The sequence below is a fragment of the Cotesia typhae genome, unplaced genomic scaffold, assembly GCF_013202065.1.
Source record: "Cotesia typhae breed Kobodo isofemale line unplaced genomic scaffold, CoteBio_Ctyphae contig_123, whole genome shotgun sequence".
In the NCBI taxonomy this organism is placed as follows: Eukaryota; Metazoa; Arthropoda; class Insecta; order Hymenoptera; family Braconidae; genus Cotesia; species Cotesia typhae.
This window is the reverse complement of record NW_027423715.1, coordinates 1570734-1591864: the sequence shown is the minus strand read 5'-3', so window position 1 is coordinate 1591864 and position 21131 is coordinate 1570734. Positions and strand designations below refer to the sequence as shown.

Here is a 21131-nt window from a genome sequence, read left to right as displayed (position 1 = left end):
GGTGACCTGTGTGAGAACCGAGTCATCTGTCGTAAGTTGTTGTCTCGTAAACTTTTATGTCCTATCTTCTGTTCTCGGCCGTAAAAAAGACTCCTTTTTCTGGATGTAGATCCAGTTCAGCTGGAGTGACGAACGGGGTTTTTTTAAGGTTCGACATATTTGAGGAAATAGGCGATGTTTGTTTTTAAGTTTTTAGGATGGAGAAAAAAATCTTGGAGCAGGAAAATTTTATTTATTTCAATCGATTTATTGAAGAAAAATTGGATGATTAAAAAAAAATGTTATTAAAATTATTTGGATTAATTCCAGAAATTTAAGGATTGAATTAAAAATATTAAATTAGGGGGTGAAGAAAAAAAATTGTTTATTCAATAATTTTATGAATTTAAAAAAGCATTTTACTATTTTAAAACAAAATCACTTGAATTTTAAGTAAGGATTTATTTTTTTTTTTAATTATGATAGGCGGTAATCAAAATTAAGTCTAAAATACGTATGAAATGAAATATCTGATTTTTTTCTAAAGTATTTTCTTGATAAAAAATTTTTTTGTATTAATTGAAGATAGTGTAGCTTTAATTGATAATTTTAAACATAAAAATTCTGGAATTAAGACTTAAGACTCCCTTCAAGCTAATTTTTGTTGCAGAAAAAAAATATTAATCAATCAAGCATTTTTTTTTATCAAACTAAAATTAAAATTTTCCCAAATATTTTTTCAAATCAAGAAAACTTCGTTTTTTTGGTCGTAAAGAATAAATTAGACTGTTTTTTTTAATCTAAAAAATTAGGTATCAAAATTAATGATTTATAGTCAGTCAATTAATGCTCAAATGTTGATTAGTACCTTCTAAATCACACAAGAAGCTTATAAATGAACAAGACAGAGTTAGACAAGAGTTTGGTCTCAACGTAGGTGTGCGGCGAGCGGTTCCGCAGAGAGATTCCCATTTATCAGAGGACATCCGCCGGAAGTGGGGCGGTTCCCGCGTAGGTGAGAGAACAGCATTGCCATTGCCATTCGGTTATTGTGGTTCCCCTTCTTCCTCTTTTTCCTCTCCTATCTGCAATCTAGAGCCTAGAGCCTACAGTTTATACCATACAGAATATAATTTATGGATCTACCGTTTTTAATTTCCTCTGCTATCGAATTATTCCTTACATTACCATCAAATTCAGGTTGATTGATGATTAATAATTGGTAATTGATAATAAACCACCAGATCCTCAGAATAAAATTAAGTTTAAGTTATTTGAACATTTATTCAAACATATAAAAATTCTTAAACTAGGGGCATAATTTTTTGAAATTTTATCTTGAATTAAAAAAAAAATTTTAATTAATTAAAATTGTTAAAAAAAAAATTAAAAAATTTTTTATTCAAGTATTTTATAAAAATTATTGAAGTATATAATTGATAATTAATAAATTATCATTTTTTTACCCTAATAAATAATTTTGAGTCAAATTTTTAGATCAATAATTTTTTCACTCAATTAAAAAATAATTTTTCTGGCTCAAGAATTTTTCTCTTGAGTAAAGTTAATTTTTTTTATCAGTATGTGAACGGCAAAAGGATCAAAAGATAAAATAAAAACCAAAGATCATGCCGAAGCAAGAGATGAAGAAAGACAGACTGAGCTGGTCATAATTGGCGCAAAAAGTAAAGGTACCGAGGGCCGTTTCGCCGGACCCCAGCTTACTTGGACTTGTATAACAAAAAGTGCATGATAAAAATACACACACACACACACACACACACACACACACACACACACACACACACACACACACACACACACACACACACACACACACGCGCGCGCACACGCAGACACGCAGACACGCAGACACACACTTACGAAATTAAAGCTAATACTAGCGTTTTAATGGATTACATTAGTGTAATAACAATAGTAATAGTAACATAAAATATAAAGCGAATAGAATGGGGAATACCGGTCGACCTTCTGATGTTGCAATTTACGGCGTCGGCAGAGTTGAGCCTTTCGGTATAAAACTATCAAGTATATTGTATATAGGTGGTCTATCTGTGCCAAGTTCCGAGCCTCTCTCTGTCGGCATTCTTTTCTAGGACTTGCGCAAAACCCGTTGAGAATCTTGGATTCTTGTTTTTTCAATATTGTTCTGTTTGTTGTATCCATAAGTATCCATAATGCCCCATGGGAAACTCCGTTAATTCGTTGATTGATGAGGATTATTAATGTTAATCAATCAGCAGAATGGACTCTGTATGCACGGATTGATTCGAGTGTAATGAATCTCAGGATTTGTTATTATGTACTCTGGATTCTGCGGATCGCAGGATTTGTGTGTGTTTGTGTGTATGAGAGGAGTTTAACTGTGGATGGTAAGAAATTAACGGGCGAGACGATTCCGCTACTTGGACTCGCCGCTGGAGAAGGTATGAGCAGGTTTCCGAACACCTTGGGTCGTCTGCCAACCACCCGATTATCCACTCGAGGAATTTGCATGCAAATGGCTCGTGTCACGATCGAGACGCGTGGCCTGAGTTTACTTGGTTCGAATTATCCATCTGTACTTGGGCTTATTGCATTAATCTCGAGGTAAATTATGGTCGGATTCTTGTTATCTGATATCTGATACGGGGAGTACAGTAATTCTTTGAAGGTGTTAAGTTATTTTTATTTAAAAATTTTTTTTTGCTAAATTTTTTGGTCATTTATTTATATTTTTTTTTTTTTTTTCAATAAATTTAGTAAAATTTATATGACTTCTTTTAATATTGAAAATTTATTGAGATATATTTAAAGTCCTGTAATTTAATTAAATTGATAGTAAAAATAAATTTTAAATTTAAAAAATAAAATGTATTTTTTAAATATATTAATTTATTTTTGGTATTATTATTTTTTGATAGGCAGTAAAAATTTATTAATAGTTAAAAAATGTATATTTTTCATAAAAATTTATTTTATTAAATTAAAATTAATACGATTTTATTTATAAGTGCTGACAAAAACACTAAAAAAACATTTCTTAAAAATTATTGCAATTTTTCTTCACAATAAAATAATTTATTTATTAATAAAAATCATAAAAAACTTTGAAATATTTTTTAATAATAAAAATACTAATGAATAATTTTTTTTCTGTTCCAGGAGAACATTTCAACCCCTGAACCCGCGGATATAACCGAAGACGACCACTATTCAAGTAAGTATTAAAACCGTGAAAAAAATATCAAAAATTCTTCTCGAATGAAGCTAAAATTAAAACTGTCCAATGTAATGTTGAGAATACTTTTAAAACTGAAACTGTCATGCCAAAGCGTGTGTTTCAACATTATCAGGATAAATTGGACGTATCCAGCTGAGCGTAATATCGGCGAATACATCCAAAAACATGTACATACACCTCTACACATACATATATAGTTAGTAGCGTGACTGGGAGCATCGAGGGGTCAAGAATATCGAGACGAGATGTTACAGAGGTACAGAGCAGCAGCATCGTGTTCGGTGGGATAACGCTTCAAATAATATATAACCGTGAGCGAAGTACGGGGGAGGGAGAAGGGAGGGGGGGGGCGGTCGGACAGACAAGAATTAGTTTCTCTTGTTCAGCTGGTCTGTCGGCGAGAGGGAGGAGGGAATTATCGGGCAGGTCGAGCCGCGTTTCGGTAGGTGACCTAAATTTTGACAGGAACAGGAGGAGGTGTCTTGTCTGCGACGCCATCGCTATCGGGTATGCTTGAATCATTTACAAGACCCGCGTCCGCATCCTCATCCTCATCCGGCACTTTATATATAGATCAGCCCATCGCACCCTTGGATCAATAAATTTCTGGCTTTTCGACCTCTGTCGCATCCCCCTCCCCTTCCTCTCCGCCCTCGCCCTCACAGAACACACGTTACATCATTATATAATACATTATTCGCATCATTACGAACCTGTTGTCTGTCGCTCGCAATTCTCTGCTATCTTTCGTTCAAACTCTCGAACAATCTGCTCGCGTTAAAATTCCCGATTTCACACACAAGAGTCTACTTTTGCATTAATTAACTCTCTAGGTGTCGTGTCACAGCTTTGCCAGTTGATTGATTGATTGATTGATTGATGATCATCATTTGACCACCAGAATAAATACAATTGTTTTGATTTGGCAGCCGCGCTGATGAAAGACGCGGATAAGCTCAAGCTGATGCTGCTTGCATGGAACTATAACCTCCAGCAGCAGGCCCAGGCCCAGGCTGCCTCAGCGGCCCTCTCGCCGAATAACTCCTCGACCACAACAGCCAACACCATTGGCACACCTGTCACCAGCCAATCGGCCATTTCCACGGCAAACAACACCATTAACAACTGCACACTCACAGGTAACACGCTTTTTCATCTTTTTTATCGCTTATTAATTTGTCATTTGTTTGTTTATGTTTCTTGTTTTATGTGTATTTTTCTTTGATACCTCCTTTACCTGTTCGGCTGACCTATTTTACAAAATAATAATTAGAAGATTTTATAACAAGGTTTTTTTTAATTCTGACGGGTCAGTTTGTTTTTTGGATTTTTAGATGTAGAAAAAAAACTTGGAAAAAAGCCAAAAAATTTTATAATTGATTTTAAATGATTTGCTGAAGAAAAATTGGGTGGTTAAAAAAAATATCATTGAAAAAATGTGGCTTAATTCAAAAAATTCAAGGATTAAATCAAAAATGTAAAACTCGAGATAGAAAAGAAAAAAAATTGTTCATTTGATAATTTTACGCATTTGAAAAAAAATTTTTTTTTCATTAAATTCTCTTCAAAATAATTTTTGCCTTACATAAAAAATATTCATCTTCAGTCAAGTATTTTTTTTTTTCAGTAATGTATTATTTATTACGTTAAATGAACAACCTGACGTTTATTTTTTTCTTGAAAATTCTTGTCTATTTTTTCGATGCATAAATCGAATTTTTTATCAACGTTGAGCGTAAACTCGTTTATCAATAAGAAAAATGTTAAAAAATGTCGGGTTAATTAACCTTACGGCAAAATTACCGTGTAAATGTCAATAATGTAAATTTTGTTTTTTTTTTTTTTTTTTTTTTATGTAAAAGTAATAAAATACAATTTTTAGTTAAATTTTTTACGGGAACATAAATTTCTTTCAATAAAAAAATTAAAATTGAGAATTAATAAAAAAAAATAAGAAAAAAAATTTCTTTAGAATATATAATCGAATTGAAACAAAACTATTTATTATTTATTTATTCACCCATATTTTGTTAACGGTCATTTACTCTGACATTACAGTTGATCGGTTAGGTTCCTCGGTATATCCATTACGAAACCTCTGTCTCGAATAAACAAATTTCATTTAATAAATTGGATAGTTTAATGACGGCTGACTATACGGGATTATAAAATTTCGTTTGACTAATCAAAATAGTCCCACTTTGGATGACATCAGGACCCGCATTGTCAATGTGTCATCGTTCCGTCCAACCGTACAGTATTTAATATATATATATATATATATATATATATATATATATATATATATATATATATATATATATATATATATATATATATATATAGAATCCGTCTGGAGTACAAATAGGAACAAAAAACACCGTTTTATTTTTTTCGTCTATAAAAACGAATTAAAAATAAAAACGCGAATGAACATCAAAAGCGACTAAACATTTAATTGAAACGACGACTATATTACGCAGTACTGTACTAGGACGAATTTCGGTTCTATTCATTCGAACCGGGCACACGGCAATTAAATAAATATACGGGTGAGTCACCTCGCCGTTCTACGAGTTACCAGTTATTATGGAGTTATATATTTATATATTTATGATATAGTGGAAAAACGCTGTTGTGTTAGAGATATTGATCGGTAAAAAGATCTGCTTATCGTCGTTATCGTCACCAATACTTGCAATCTCGACATCAATGTCCTCAACGCTTTTTTCTTTTTTTTTTTTTTTTTTAGTCGATAAGGATAAGCAACAATTGAGGAGTAAAATTAAATAATAAAAAATTTATTCAAAAATTAAAATAAAAAATGTTAAAATGATAAGAATAATAACTTTTATCAAATTGCAGTATAATTTTTTAATTACTGACGTTTTTAAAGATATAAGCTCATCCCGATGTTACACTCAGCAAGAGCTTTCATTTAAGTACCCACATGCATTTTTCATATATTTTTTATATGTACATATATATGATATATATAAATATATGAAAAATTGATGTGGGTACTTAAATGAAAGGTCTTGATGAGTGTAACATCGAGATGAGCTTGTATCTTCAAAAATGTCAATAGTTCACGAGATACAAGCTCATTTTTGCTTATTCTCTTAATAATATAGATTATTATTAGTATTGTTATTATATATTAGTATTATTATTATTATTTTAGGTGAAATATTGAAGATACAAAAAAAATGATAAGAAACCTTTTTTTTAAAAAAATTAAAATTTTTATAAAAAAAGGTCTTATCAATTTTTTCGTATTTTTGATCTTTTGGACAGAATATTGATTTACAATAAAAATTAAAAAAAAACTTTTTATTATTTAAAAATATAAAAAAAAAAATAAATAAATAAATAAACAAATAATGTGTTTCACAAGAATTTTCTCAGATCCCTATTTACCCTTAACACTAATTTAAAATAGATCCGTGATTATAAGCGCTTGGACTTGGATGATAATTTACTCCTTTTTCAGTGTCTGGGTGTATCTATGGTCATCCTTATCCTCATCCTGAACAAAACGGCTCAACTTAATCCACTCGTGCCTAGCCGGTCAGATGCGAAACTGGTTATGCCGGGTTTACTTATATTATATTATTATATATCTTAGTCGCGTCGTAGTCGTAGCTGATTGCGTAATGAACCAGCTTTCGGCCTTACATTATATGATTATTATTATTATTATTATGGCTCCTTTTTCCGACATACAAACGCAATGCTAATACACCAGAGTACCGATGATGGCCGATCACTCGGCGAAGCTAAAGCCAAAGCCAAAGCCGGCTACTCTTAACTCAAACTCAGGAGGCTCTAGGAAAAGATATCTCAATTTTTTATTTTTTATTTTTCTTTCTGCTCAAGTTATCCCAGAGATGACCGTCGAATCGATTCCACGCCGATAAAACCCGGGAGGGTAAAAAGCCAGAATGAGAAAAGAGAAAAGTATTAAAGTAAGAAGCGAATAATAAAACCAAGACTACTTCCAGTCCAAGTCAGAAAATAAGAATAAAAATAAAAATAAGAAGGAACAAGAACAAGTAAAATAAGAAGCAACGAGTAGTATTATATACAGTTCCAAAGGTTTAGTATCGGTTTCCTTTAGTGGCGATTCCGAGGTCGAAGAATTGCCGGAGGACGTTGCCGCGGATTTCTGGTTCAGAATCAAGAAAAGTTTATCGTATTGAACAGTACTGATAGGAGTTTTGCCTTGATCAATAGAAAATATCTGATAAAATAATTAGTTTGATTTTTAACACACTCTTATAAGCGTGACTTGACATTTTTAAAGATATAAGCTCACCCCGACATTACACTCATCGAGACCTTTCATTTGAGTACCCACATTAATTTTTCATATATTTTATGTATTTCATAAATATCCTATATATAAAATATGTGAAATATATAAAAAAATGATGTGGGTACTCAAATGAAAGGTCTCGACGAGTATAGCATCAGTATGAGCTTATATCTTTAAAAACATTAATATTTAAGAAAGTAAATGAAACTGCAAAATTATTTTCTTGATTCAAGTTAATTTTTTTTTCAGTATAGTTATTATTATTAATAAAATAAATTAAATACTCTCAAAGATATTTAAAAAAATTTTTTACAAATAAAATATTTACGAAATTTCATGAAGTAAATTATTTTTATTTTCTACAATAAAAAATAATTTTTTTAATTAATTTTATCATTATTTTAAAATTGATAAAAACCCTTAAAAATATTTTCTACCCAACAGTTTAGTTTCTTATAATTAAATTTTTTTTTTTTTTTTTTTTTTTTTAATTTTTCAAACAACAATTAATAAAACTCTACATTTGCCCGTCCCTTTTATTTCTGCGTGATAGTCAATAGTAACTAGTCAATAGCAAAAGCAAAAGCAATGGCAACACTGTCCCGTGACACGTTCGTTGATTCGCAAAATGCCAGCCAGTACCTCGGGCTCAGTTTCGCAACTTGAATAAATCTGACGTAACCGAATGTTAAACACCAAGACCATCACCATCACCAGCATTTTTATATTTTTTATATTTTTTATATTCTGTTGGCACATCGTTCTATTTTTAATTCCTAGTACCCTTCTACGCTCCATGTATAATCTTTTATTTTATTTTATGTCTAGACTCTCGGAACGGAACATCTGAACTTGGAGAACTGTCTTCGGGCGTACCGAACCTCGGAACAGTCGCTGGAGTCGGAGGCGAAGACATGGCCTCGCTGTGGGCGTCCTACGCGATGGGACTCAAGAAGACACCACCACCTGCCTCCTCTTGCACGCCATCGCGGTCAGATCGCGACCGCGAGTCCAGTCCGACTGGTGGAGAAGGCGCTGGAAGTGCTCAGGATGAAACTAGCAGCAGCGGAAATAAGGAAGATGAGGATGATGATGATGAGGATGTTGATGAGCGACTCGATCCCCGGCACCACGATCCTGAACGTCTTAAGGCGTTTAATGTTAGTATTAATTAAAAAATTCACAGCTTATTATTATTATTTATTTATTTAAAATTATCTTGAAGACGTCTTAGTGCTCAGAAATAATTCAAAAAAAATTTACATACTATTTTTTTTAATTTTGCATCAGAAAATTTAATAAACATTTTTTTTAATAATTTGTTTGTTGCACGGAAAAAAAAATTGAGTAATATAAATTGCAATAATTGAACGCTTTGAAAAAATTTTTGTAATAATTGCAATTTTTAAAAATTTTGTAAGAAATAACATGTAAAAAATTTTTAGTAATTATTTTGGGCCATAACTAGGTGAAAAATTAACATTTTCAAATTTTTTTTCACTCTGCTTGTTTTTACGTCGAAAATTTGTTAAAATTGTATTAATTAATTTTTTTTTTAATTTTTCACTTTTTTATTTATTTACCAAAAAAAAATATTTCAATAAAATTAAATAGAAATTCAGTTAAAAAAAAATGTAAATGAAAATGGTTGAGCCCACTTGTAAATATTTACAAAATTTTTTTATAAAATACAATTTAATTTTCAAAAAAATTGAGTTTTGAAATGATCTTTTAGTTTTTTTTTATCAATGGAGTAATTAATTATAAAATTAATTTAATATTCCGAAGTCAGAAAATTTATTACACTGATAGAAGAATTTCTCAATATTTAATAAACTTTATAATTAACTTTCAATAAGTGATTTTTTAATATCAAACTATTTATTAATAATTTATCAGTCATTTATTGAACAGTTAACATATTTTTTAATTATTAAAAAATATTTATAAACAGTTAATAAATCATCTTTAATTAGTAACTAATTTTTAACAATTATTCATAATATTTATTAAAATTAAAAAATCGATATTTAATGAATGAATTAAACTTTTGTATCAATGTAGAGTTTAAAATAATTTTCAATTTTTTTTTTTCCAACAAATTAAACATATTTTAATTCAATAAACATTGAAAATGACCCTCACTTTACTGATATAAATAGCGTTAAAAAGTTTAAACCGATTAGTTAGTCTTATTAACCGACAAATCCATAAAACAACATTTAATAATAAAATCAGTGCTGAGTGAGTGATCTGTTTATCAGCAAAGCAGCCTCAAGAGAAGTTTGTTATTTCGACTGCTCATTAAAACGGCATTGCTCTATGAACTTGAGCCCGACGCCCGGAGAACTGCGGGATAGATGAGAGGGAGAGAGCATAGCAAAAGGAAAAGGGAATTAAACAATGTTAAACAGTGTTTTAATTTCTTTGTTTACTTTAATTATACTTTTACTCAACAGAGCGCTTTGAATAAGACTCGAGCTCAAGTTGGCTTTTAGTAATAAAGCTTCATACCAACTATACTGCATTACATATAGATATATACACTGAGAAGGAAGACAAAACTCCGTAGCCGCCGGTAGCTCTCGTTAATTAATTACAATTAGTTTAATCGAGCCACGGTAGGTCCCCTTCAATAGTTTAATTCTTAATTCCTCGAGAATGACGTCTGTAAACCATGGAGAGGATCCCTGGGCGCTCTTCCCCTCTCTCTATAATATTTCTCAACACATGTATAAATATTAATAATAATAATTATTGTTTTATTCATTGTCTTCTCGATTATTCCGGCAGATGTTCGTCAGGCTGTTCGTCGACGAGAACTTGGACCGCATTGTGCCAATCTCCAAGCAGCCCAAGGAGAAGATCCAGGCGATTATTGACAGTTGTACCAGACAGTTCCCCGAGTTCGCAGAACGCGCGAGAAAGAGGATCAGAACGTACCTCAAAAGCTGCAGGAGGAACAAGCGTGGAAGAGAAGGAGCACCTTGGGACGCGGTAAGTTTTTTTTATTTTATTATTATAATTTTATTTTTGATTTTTAGTTTAAATGTCTCTATTTTTTAGTTCAAGAATTTTTTTACTTGATTGATTAATAAATTCTTTGAAATAATTTTTTTAATTGAAATTTTAAAAAGTTTTTAATTTCAATTTTTTATCCAGAATTTTATTTGGAGAAATTTACGCACTTAAAAAGCGATTTTTTGGTTATTTTTTATGAAGAAGCTTTTTAATTGATTAATAGATTACATGAAAAAAAAAAAAATTTTCTTGCGCCAAAAAAATTTTAAGAAAGACAAAAATTATTTTGGAGCAAGACGAAATCTTTGATTGAAATTATAAAAAATTATAAAGATATTGCCCAATTATTAATCGAACGAATTATCAAAATGGATTGACAAAAAAATTATGAACACTAAAAAAAAAAAAAATATATATATATATATATATAATTTATTTAAATAAAAAAAATTTCTCAATTCAATAATTTTTATCAGAATTTTTTTGTTTAAAAATTTAAAACTGATCTTATCAGCAATTTTTGATAAATCTTTCTCACCGATTTTAAAAAGATAATTATAAAAAAAAAAAAATTGAATTTTTAAAATTCTCAGTGCGTATAAATTTTTTTCTATAAAAAAAAAAAAAGATGCGACTCTCAGTGGTGTTTATCTTAAAAAAATGGAACAAAGAAGTAACAAAACTAAAGTAAAGTAAAAAAAAAAAGGGGGCTCTTGAGTCAAGTCGACATTGCTTATTTCCGGAATGCCTGGAACGCATCTCACCGCAATGTTAAGCTCGCTCTTATTTTAAATATACTTATTTTATTTTTTTTATTTTCATTTATTACTCGGTTGTTCTCTTTGGTGAGCTCTCGTTTAGTTTTATTTTCCGGTGAGCACACTTTACTTTGCTCGGCTCCTTTCTATCCACGATCCAGGGTAAAACTTTATTTAGTAAATTTATTTTATTATTTCAGGCGAGACCGACGCCGGCTCACTTGACCTCGGTGCAGGCGGAGCAAATTTTGGCAACGGCTTGCGAAAATGAGAGCGACAACGCGAAACGCATGAGGCTGGGTCTCGAGCCGGTCTCACAGCCCATGCCCACACTGCCAGCAGCCACGGTGAGTGAACCATTCTGTTCTAAGGAGACTAATAACTCACCAAGAATCAACAATCCTCCTCTTGCTCTTATTCTTTTTCACTATCTCCTTTTTTTTTATCCTCATCCTCGTCCTCATCCTCATCTTAATCTATACGCTGCTGTCGGTCTAAATTTGTCTCATAAAAAATAGTCCTACTATACAGCATATACACCCATTTCATTTTTTTTCTCCAGCTGTACATTGAGCAGCAATAAAAAAATCTACTCACACAAATTCAGTGTGAGCGAGTATTTGCCGAGAAGTATTAAGATTAAAGAGACCAACTTGAGAATTACCGCGGTACTGTACACCAGTTTTGTCTACGTGTGCTTGTACTTTTAGTTGTATTTGTGTTGTTTTAACTTTGAGCTATAGTTGTTTACAGTGAGTCTGTGGTTCTGAGTAAAGGTACATCTGTAGGTACATCTCTCTATACAACAATCAACTTTTTTAGTTATTCCAAATGAATTTATTATAATTAATTATTATTAATTAACATTACAATTTTACACAAAAATAATTTTTTTTATTTATCAAAAAAATTTTTTTTACTCAATTGCTTTTTAATAATTAAAAATAAATTTTATAAGATTATCTAAATTGCAATAATTGATTAATGTCAGAATATTTAAATTAAATTCACAATTTTGGAAAAAATTTTTTTTTATCATTTTAAATTATCAAATTTAATTTTTTAATTACTTTTGAATCATTGAAGATCAATTTAATTACAAATTTTAAAATTATGTATTATTTGCTCTTAAATTTTTTTAAATAAATTAAAAAAAAATTTTTTTAATTAAATTGAAAAATATTTAGATAAAAATAACAATTTTAGATAAAATTAATACTTAAAAATCAATAAATTAAAAAAATTTCTAGAATCTCAATTTTAACCAGAATAAATTTTTGTTATCATAAAAAAAAAAAAATAATCTCAGTCGATACCTGGTAATCCATCTCTCAGTTAAAAATGACACGTACCATTACCCACAACGTGAGCTTAAACAACTCTCAGTACAAGCTGGCGATGTATAGGTACTCGGCACATTTACCAGGGGCAAAACGGCGATAACCTCGCGGATGAATGCTTACCTCACACACGCACACACGAGCACTGGCAACAAATAATATAATACATAAACGCATGAGCGTAAATCGGCCATGCACTCTGGCCCCTCGTCCAGCGAGCCAAATAAATAAAACCAAGTGGGGAAAAAAAAAATTAGATAAAATCTGCGGTGTCTTTCTTGGCTTATCACCTCAAACTTCTGAATAAATACCTCTTGTATTAATAAATCTTGTATATTTACCGAAGAAAAATTTATTAAAAAGACTTCCGAGATACGAAATTTTATCAAATGTAACGTCGGTGTATTGTAACACTCCCTCTGGGAGATTACGCATGTGTTCGTATCAACAGAGCGAGTCATTCTCCATTCTTGGTGTTATTTCCGATCGAACATACAGCATACAATAATAACACATGGTTGATACTAGTGTTTGTAGCTTGAGTTTAGTTTAAACAGTCGCTATCTATTTTGAAAATCCCGCGATAACCCTGAGACCTGGCTCGCCCATTCTCGTTCCTGTTCTCGTTCTCGTTCCCATATAAGAGTGATATAAGTAAAGCGAAGGGGGACCAGAACGATACGGAGAGACCGGAGATCCAGAGTACAGAGTAGACTCGATACGACGATCTACGACTCGAATGTTAATATTCCCGACAACCATTGGTCCCTGCTACGTCTGCACCTATATAATTGACGTCAACACAGCTTGGCTTTCATAAAAACACCTCCCTACATCCGGCCCAAGATCTCCCGGCTGAATAATCATCTCTGGTACCATACACCATCCAACAGCCACCATACTCGAGTTTACAAGTGTGGAGTTATTATACAGACACATATACTTCATCTTCTCCTTCTTTTACCGAATTCCCGAGCTAACTTTGCTCGCGATGGGTGAGTAATACAGAATCCAGTTCGCAGCACCGACATCTGGTCCCCTCTCTAGATCACTTCTTACTCTTCTTCGTTAATCTATATCGCCCTGTTACTACTGGCTACTTACACTCCACTCGGTATGTGCTTCTTAGTCTTCTCATCCTTATTTTTCTTTAAATTTTATTATTTCATTTTTATTTTATGACTTTTGAGTCAGACCTTCGAGCTGAAATTTTCGATACGGGCACACAGATACGCCGGAAGTGATAAGGAGCTTTTTATAGGCTATTAAACTTGCTTTAGTCATTTTTTTTGGCTTTGATATTTTACTTGGAAGTTTTGTTTAGGTAGAATTTTTAAATGGTGGGCTTGAGTGTGGAGTCAATTAAATTATGGCCAAAGAATTAAATTTTAGATACATTTTTTTTTTTTTTTTTTTCAATCAATATTATGTCTAAAAAATTAAAGATATAAAATAATTTATAAAGATCTTTTTTTATAGGGAATTTAATTTTTGTATTTATTAAAAAAATTTAAGCAAAAAATAAAGATTTAGATAGATTTTTTGCCTTTAAAAGTTGAAAAAAATTTTGACTATTATTTTTTTGGATAAAATTTATATTTTATCTTTTTTTGATGTTTTTGATATATTTTTTTCGAAAAATACATAAGAACGAACAATTTAAAAAAATAATTTGAATATCAAAATTTTTTTTAAATTTATAAATTTTTTAGAAAATTTGTAAAAATTGTGATAATCAATTTTTTTTTTAAATTGTTAATTTTTTTTATTTATTTTCCAAAAAAAAAACTATCTCAATAAAATTAAATAGAAATTTCGTTCAAAAAATTGAAAATTAAAATAATTACCAAAAAATTTTTTTTATAAAATTAGCAATAAAATCTTTCATTGGCGCTATTGAGAACCTCGAGACACTAAATAACATGAAAAATAAAGAAGGCGATGGCAAGTTGTATTATAATAAGAGGGAGAAGTAATATGACCCTTGTGTGTGTGTGTGTGTGTGTGTGTGTGTGTGTGTGTGTGTGTGTGTGTGTGTGTGTAGAATATTAATATGTGAGTATTTGCTCGAGTGAAGTCATTAATATGAATATGAGTGTATCTATCAAAGTAATAAAAATAAAATAAGCGATTGAGTCACTTAGTATCTGGCTAGGGTCTGTTGTCTCTGGTCTCTGGTCTCCTAGTCTATCGATGTAATGCCGAAGAAATGGCCACGATGTGATGACCAGTGCAACGGTATTAGAAAAAATATACGATATATAATATTATAATAAGATAGATGATTTGATCGATAGTCTGTTGAATAGATAGAATGATAAAGAAGATTATCATTAAAAATACCATGTGGGATTGATCATCGCTGTATTACATTCGGGTCACTACTACTCCTTTTACAATATTATTTATTATATATTTATTGAGTTTAATAATTACGATGCGGAAAAAAAATCTGAGGGTCATTCATAAGCAACAGCAGCACCGTAATCGGCAACAGCTTTGTGATTACGCGGAGGATGAGCAGCGACAGGTACTAACAAATAAAAATCCTCATCACAGATGAGCTAAATGCACCGTGTATGTCGACATCTACTCAATATTGTTATAATTATAATTATAGTTATAAAATAAGCGCGGCGGGCAATAAAAGTGGAGCGCGACGGAAAAAAATTCACTTTTGTTGATGATAAATAAATAAAATGTAATAGCAGTGAATCAAAATTTTTATGATATAGTTTCATAGAAATAATTTTATGTGAAAATTTAAGAAATGGTTGGAGAAAAATTAAACAGCTGTTTTATGATATATTTATAGTAAATTTGAACAGTTAAATAATTTTAAATTTACAGAAATGGATCTGTAAAAATAAAAAACTCAGAAAAAAGATATTTTTCAATAATTATATATATAATATTTTATATAGTTTTTTTATATGTAAAATTTACAAATTTTATAATAATTAATTGAAATTTTTTTTAAAATAATTTTATTTTTACAAATACTTAAATTTTTAGCTACAGATCGGTAAAAATAAAAAACCCGGGAAAAAAATTTTTAAATTAAAATTTCAAAATTAAATAATGACTTTTGTAAAATTGCACTGTACTTTCTTAAATATTGACGTTTTTAAAGATATAAGCTCATTCCGATGTTACACTCATCAAAAGCTTTCATTTGAGTACCTACACGCATTTTTGATATATTTTTCATATATACATATATATAATATATATAAATATATGAAAAATTGATGTGGGTACTCAAATGAAGGGTCTTGATGAGTGTAACATCGGGATAAGCTTATGTCTTCAATAACATCATTAGGTGACAAAATACAACATCATTTCTTAATTATAGGTTGACAAATTTTTATACTATTTATAATAAAATTAATAAAACATTAAACATTTCAGCAGACAGACGTCCGGTCGAGCCTGGAGCACTTTGCGAGCACGCCGATAAAATCCCTACCGGGAAAAAGAGAGGACACGCCGCCAACCTCGATGACATCCCTCGCGCCGCTGACTAGTTTGGCCAGTTTACCGAACAGCACCCTCGCCTCGACGCCCCTGTCGCTTGCGCCAACATCTAAACTATTGACGTCCACCGACAACAAGGGTCTTATGAGGTACGTTTATGCAACCGATCATCAACTAAACCTAATATAGCTAGATCACGGGGATGGGTATTATATAGTGCCCGCACTACCCTAGTACCTGGTTTTCTGGTTGCGTAAGCTTTACTTGGCTATAATTCGATTGGCACACACGACATACAACACAGAACTGAGTTAAGTTATTACACACCAAGGGTGGACGGCCACGGGACTTGTGATATCATATTGATAGGGGATTTGGTAACAGTTGCCAATTTATCTAGCCTATCTATATCATTTGCTACTAATTACTCCACTCGCGGGTTGTTTCTTATGTTAAATTAGACTATTATGTTACGCTTAATTATGGTTTGATAATTAAGTAATGTAACTATTAATATTCAATTAGTTTGATAATAATTATAATCATAAAAGGTAACAGCAAAAATGTAATTTGAAAAAATTGCTTTATTATTATTATTTTTGGTTTATTAAATAATAAATTTTGTTAAATTTCACTGTACTGTCTTAACTATTGACTTTTTTAAAGATATAAGCTCATCCCGATGTTATACTCATCAAGACCTTTCATTTGAGTACCCACATGCATTTTTGATATATTTTTCATATTTACATATATATAAATATATAAAATATATGAAAAATTGATGTGGGTACTCAAATGAAAGGTCTCGATGAGTGTAACATCGGGATGAGCTTATATCTTTAAAAATGTCAATATTTTACAAGATAATAGGTCATTCCTTAATTATGTATCTAGAGATAGAGTATTTTCGATTGCAACCTAAATACTTATTATCATAAATTGAAACCTTGAAAATACACAAATTCAAACTAAGACCTTTGCAACGATACTACATTTCACTAAAAAAAAAAAAAAAAAAAAAAAAAAAAAAAAACCGATTTTATCGTATGACTATCCTGGACCCAAAATTTTTCTTATTCTCTTAATGATATAGATTATTATTATTATCCTCTAAAAAAAGTTTAATAATTGTTATTATTATTATTTTTATTATTTTTACTAAATTTTCATTCGAAACAAAATAAATTTCTAAAAAAATATTGATTGCAAGTTTTGTTACTAATTTTTTATCCAGAATAATTATAATAATAATAATGAAAAAATATCGAGTAAAAAAAAATTAATTGTTAGTATTTTTTTATTGTTATTATTTAAAAAAATTGTTTTAATTGAAATTAATTCAGTACTCTACAAAAATATTTATCAAACATTGTACAAATATAATTTATCTCTATTTATAAATATTGATAAGTATAAAAAATATCAGCACAATTTAAATTAAAAAAAAAAAAAAAATGTTCTGCTTATCACGTTAAAAAACGATGATTATCAGAAAATTTAAAATCCAATAAATAATACATCGAGATAATAAATCATAAAAAAAAAGGTATAACCGTAGATTACAAAGCCATTTACCTTGACTATGATTGACTTGATCTACGAGACAGAAGCGATTAAATAACCTCGCACGCGCGACATTCAATGAACCCGTTGATGGATAAATTTCCTGACGATCAATTTTCCAATTGTGATTTATATTTACAGCCAAGCGACGATAGTTAGCTCATCAGCGGTAAACGGCGTAGCAAGTGGCGGAACACCCACCGCGATGTACAGACCCAACTTCAGCCAGGCATTCCAGCGCGCTGGACCGACCAACGTACCGCCAACTCTATCCGCAGGGCTCTATCCCACACAGAGCTTCACTTCTGGACTCCTAAGCAACGGTACACAAAGTAATACTGCTCTCTTTTTTTTTTATTTTTTTCATAAATGTCATCAATATATTCTTCTTAAAGTTGCTTTTATTCCCCTCAAATTTTAATTAAATTAATTCCATTAATTAAGCCGTTAATTTATAAATTTCAGGACCAACCGACCTGAGTATGAAGAACACGAAGCCTCTTCTCAGTCACAAATTAAACGCCACCGAGATGACTGCCGTGAGGCAACTGATAACTGGGTACCGAGAATCTGCAGCATTTCTTCTCAGATCCGCTGACGAGCTCGAGCAGCTGTTGCTCCAGCAGCCGTAAATTTACGGGATGAACACCTGAATAATTAAATATAACCAGACCATGTTAAATCTACCCACTAGGAATCACCAGGCAATGTTGTGCTTCACTTACCGACCGTCGAGGAATTCCACAGCTGGCATGGAAAATTTCGCAGACCTTTACTGCTGGATAGTGATGTGAATTTTCGTAATTTCCACCCAGTTAGCACAAGCGAAACGAAGTTCTCGTAAACCTGCCGCCGGAATCAACTTAGTTGATGGTCAATCTGTGCTAACTGGGCAGTCTGGCTCACAAGACCGTCCGCTGACGGACTTAGGTCGTTTTATTTAAAATCTAAATTTTTAGTAAAAGTCAGAAATTTTTTAATCAGTCTTATCTAATTAAATTTTTTAAATAAAAAAATTTTTAGCAAATAAAAAATAATTAAAAAAAAAAAAAAAAAATTCATTTATTTAAAATAAATTCAAAAATTATTTGTTAGAATTTTTTTTTCAAGATTTTTGAAATTAAATTAATAATTAATGACGTTAATAAAAAGAAAAAATCTCTGATAAAACGGTCAGCTTGCAGTCTTGTGACGGTAAAAAATTATCCGTCAGCCTCACATCACTATTGCTGAATATTCACAAGCAGAGCCTAGCTTTTTTTCCGTCACAATTTTATTAAAAAAAAATACTTTAAATGTAATTCTGTAAAAATAATTACTCCAACAGGTTATGGGCCTTACTTTGATTTTTTTTTGACCGATGAATGATTGAAAAATTTTTGAAAAAAGCTAATGTGTAATATTAAAAGTCTCTCTGGTACTTTATGACTTTATTTACTACTTAAAGCTTTGATATTAATTATAATTAAATTTTATTATACATTATGAGCGAATGTTTAAATTAAAAAAAAAAATGTTTCAACAATTAATATCTAAAATTAACTTCGCGAATTATTATTACTAATTATAAGTATAAAAAAAAATACCTTAAATATTTAATTGGAATTAATAACAGGGTGTACATAGATGAGGATCTAAATATTTACTTAATTAAGCTAAGATAATTAAGATAAGTAAATTATAAATGTCTAGTGTGAATATGTAACTGCTTACGCAATTAATTATTATAAAAATAATTGTAATTAACGCTTGATTAATTTTTCGGTTCACATACTTTATAAATGAATTTTGTTTATGTTAATGTAATAATTAATATATATAAAATATATATATTATAAATTACAGGCTGAAATTTTGAGATTCGACCGAACAATTGTCGTGATGTACGATTATAATTATTAATAATGATAAGTTGAATGTATATATATTTAAGTATGAGTCCGAGTATTTTATGGAGATGTTTACACATAAATTTGTTTGGTAATTGTGTGTAGATATCGGACACGGCGATAAATGAATATTGAGCGGTTGTTTACCGCTAAACAATCCATTGGTAATTAATCATACGTGTGTTATATGTACATATGTTATGTGTATGCATGTTCATGTATTTGCGAACAGAGGATTACGAGGAGCTGAGTCTAATTAACCAGAACTTTAGGATTATCGTCAATAGTCCTGCTGAATATTAACAAAGTAATTATAATTGATTATTTAAAGTTCTAATTAATAATTGAACTTTATTGTTGTTATTATTATCATTTATAATTAATGATTAATGGTAATAATAACGATTTGTGTTTGGCGGTTGGGACCACCTGTCACAGTCGGACAATATTAATCTTTGTATGGTTGTCTGTACATCACCGTGCTACCAAAGAACAAACAATTTCTAACTTTATTCTTTACGAACAATAATACACTTTAATAAATATGTAGGAGTAGAACTGTTGGTAGAGTTGTTTTTTATTTTATTTTTATTTTTTTTAAAGGCTAAGAGATTAAATTAAAAAATTTTTTGTAATAAAAAAAAAAGATTTATTTATAAAAATTAATGAAATGAAAAAAAAAATTTTTTTGGTAATTATTTGCCAAAAAAAAAAAAAAATCAGTTACTTTTTTTTTTTTTACAAGCTCAAAATTTATTATCAGAAAATTGGAGAATTTTTTTGAGGCAAAAAAAAGTAATTATTCAAAAGTGGAGTCAAACATATTTTTGGCCGTATTTAGGTGAAAAATTAACATTTTTTAGAACAATTAAAAAAAAAAAATTGAATATCACAATTTTCTAAAAAATTTATAAATTTTTTTGAAAATTTATTAAAATTGTGATAATAAATTTTTTTTTTTAATTTTTAATTTTTTTTTTATCTATTTTAAAAAAAATGTATCATTAAAATCAAATAGAAATTTTGTTCAAAAAAATAAAAATCGTCATGAAAGAAAAAAATAAAGATTTTGATTTTGAAGTTGGAAAAAATTTTGGCTCTTTTTTTTTGGATAAAATTTCTATTTTTTTTTTAAGCATATAAAAAAACTAATAATTAAAAAAATATTGAATATCACAATTTTCTAAAAAATTTATAAATTTGTTAAAATTGTGATTATTAATTTTTTTTTTAAGTTCTTTATTTAAAAAAAAAAATATATTAATAAAATGAAATACAAATTTCGTTAAAAAAAATGAAAATTAAAATGTTAGACCACACTTGTAAATAATTATCTTTTTTTTTTTTCTTCTTTCGAAACAATCTTAATTACAACTTTTTCTTATTTTTTATTGCAAAACAAGTTAATTTTACCTCAAGCCTGTATTTACTGGAGGATATACAATTAATAATTTGAAAGTAGAATAATTAATATTGATTGAATTAGGCGTGAGTGAATTATTTTGAAGTTTTTTCGTTGTTTTGTACATAGTTTAT

General features: G+C 29.9%; 1 protein-coding gene across 7 annotated transcripts in view; it reads left to right on the top strand.

Moving 5' to 3' along the window:
• LOC141533435 (nucleolar protein 4-like) overlaps positions 1-20681 on the top strand; it is a 47051-nt gene extending 26370 nt beyond the window's left edge. For 2 of the 7 annotated variants that reach the window (XM_074252330.1, XM_074252346.1), the window contains 8 exons: positions 3145-3199; positions 4153-4362; positions 8370-8701; positions 10335-10538; positions 11521-11667; positions 16075-16289; positions 17848-18038; positions 18172-20681. In XM_074252330.1, the coding sequence (XP_074108431.1) occupies positions 3145-3199; positions 4153-4362; positions 8370-8701; positions 10335-10538; positions 11521-11667; positions 16075-16289; positions 17848-18038; positions 18172-18338 (1521 nt within the window). In that variant the 3' untranslated portion in view covers positions 18339-20681. Of the gene's footprint in view, positions 1-3144; positions 3200-4056; positions 4363-8369; positions 8702-10334; positions 10539-11520; positions 11668-16074; positions 16290-17847; positions 18039-18171 lie in introns of all 7 variants that reach the window. The other 5 variants (XM_074252352.1, XM_074252358.1, XM_074252337.1 and 2 more) reach the window with 4 other exon arrangements.
• The last annotated feature ends 450 nt before the right edge of the window (positions 20682-21131 follow it).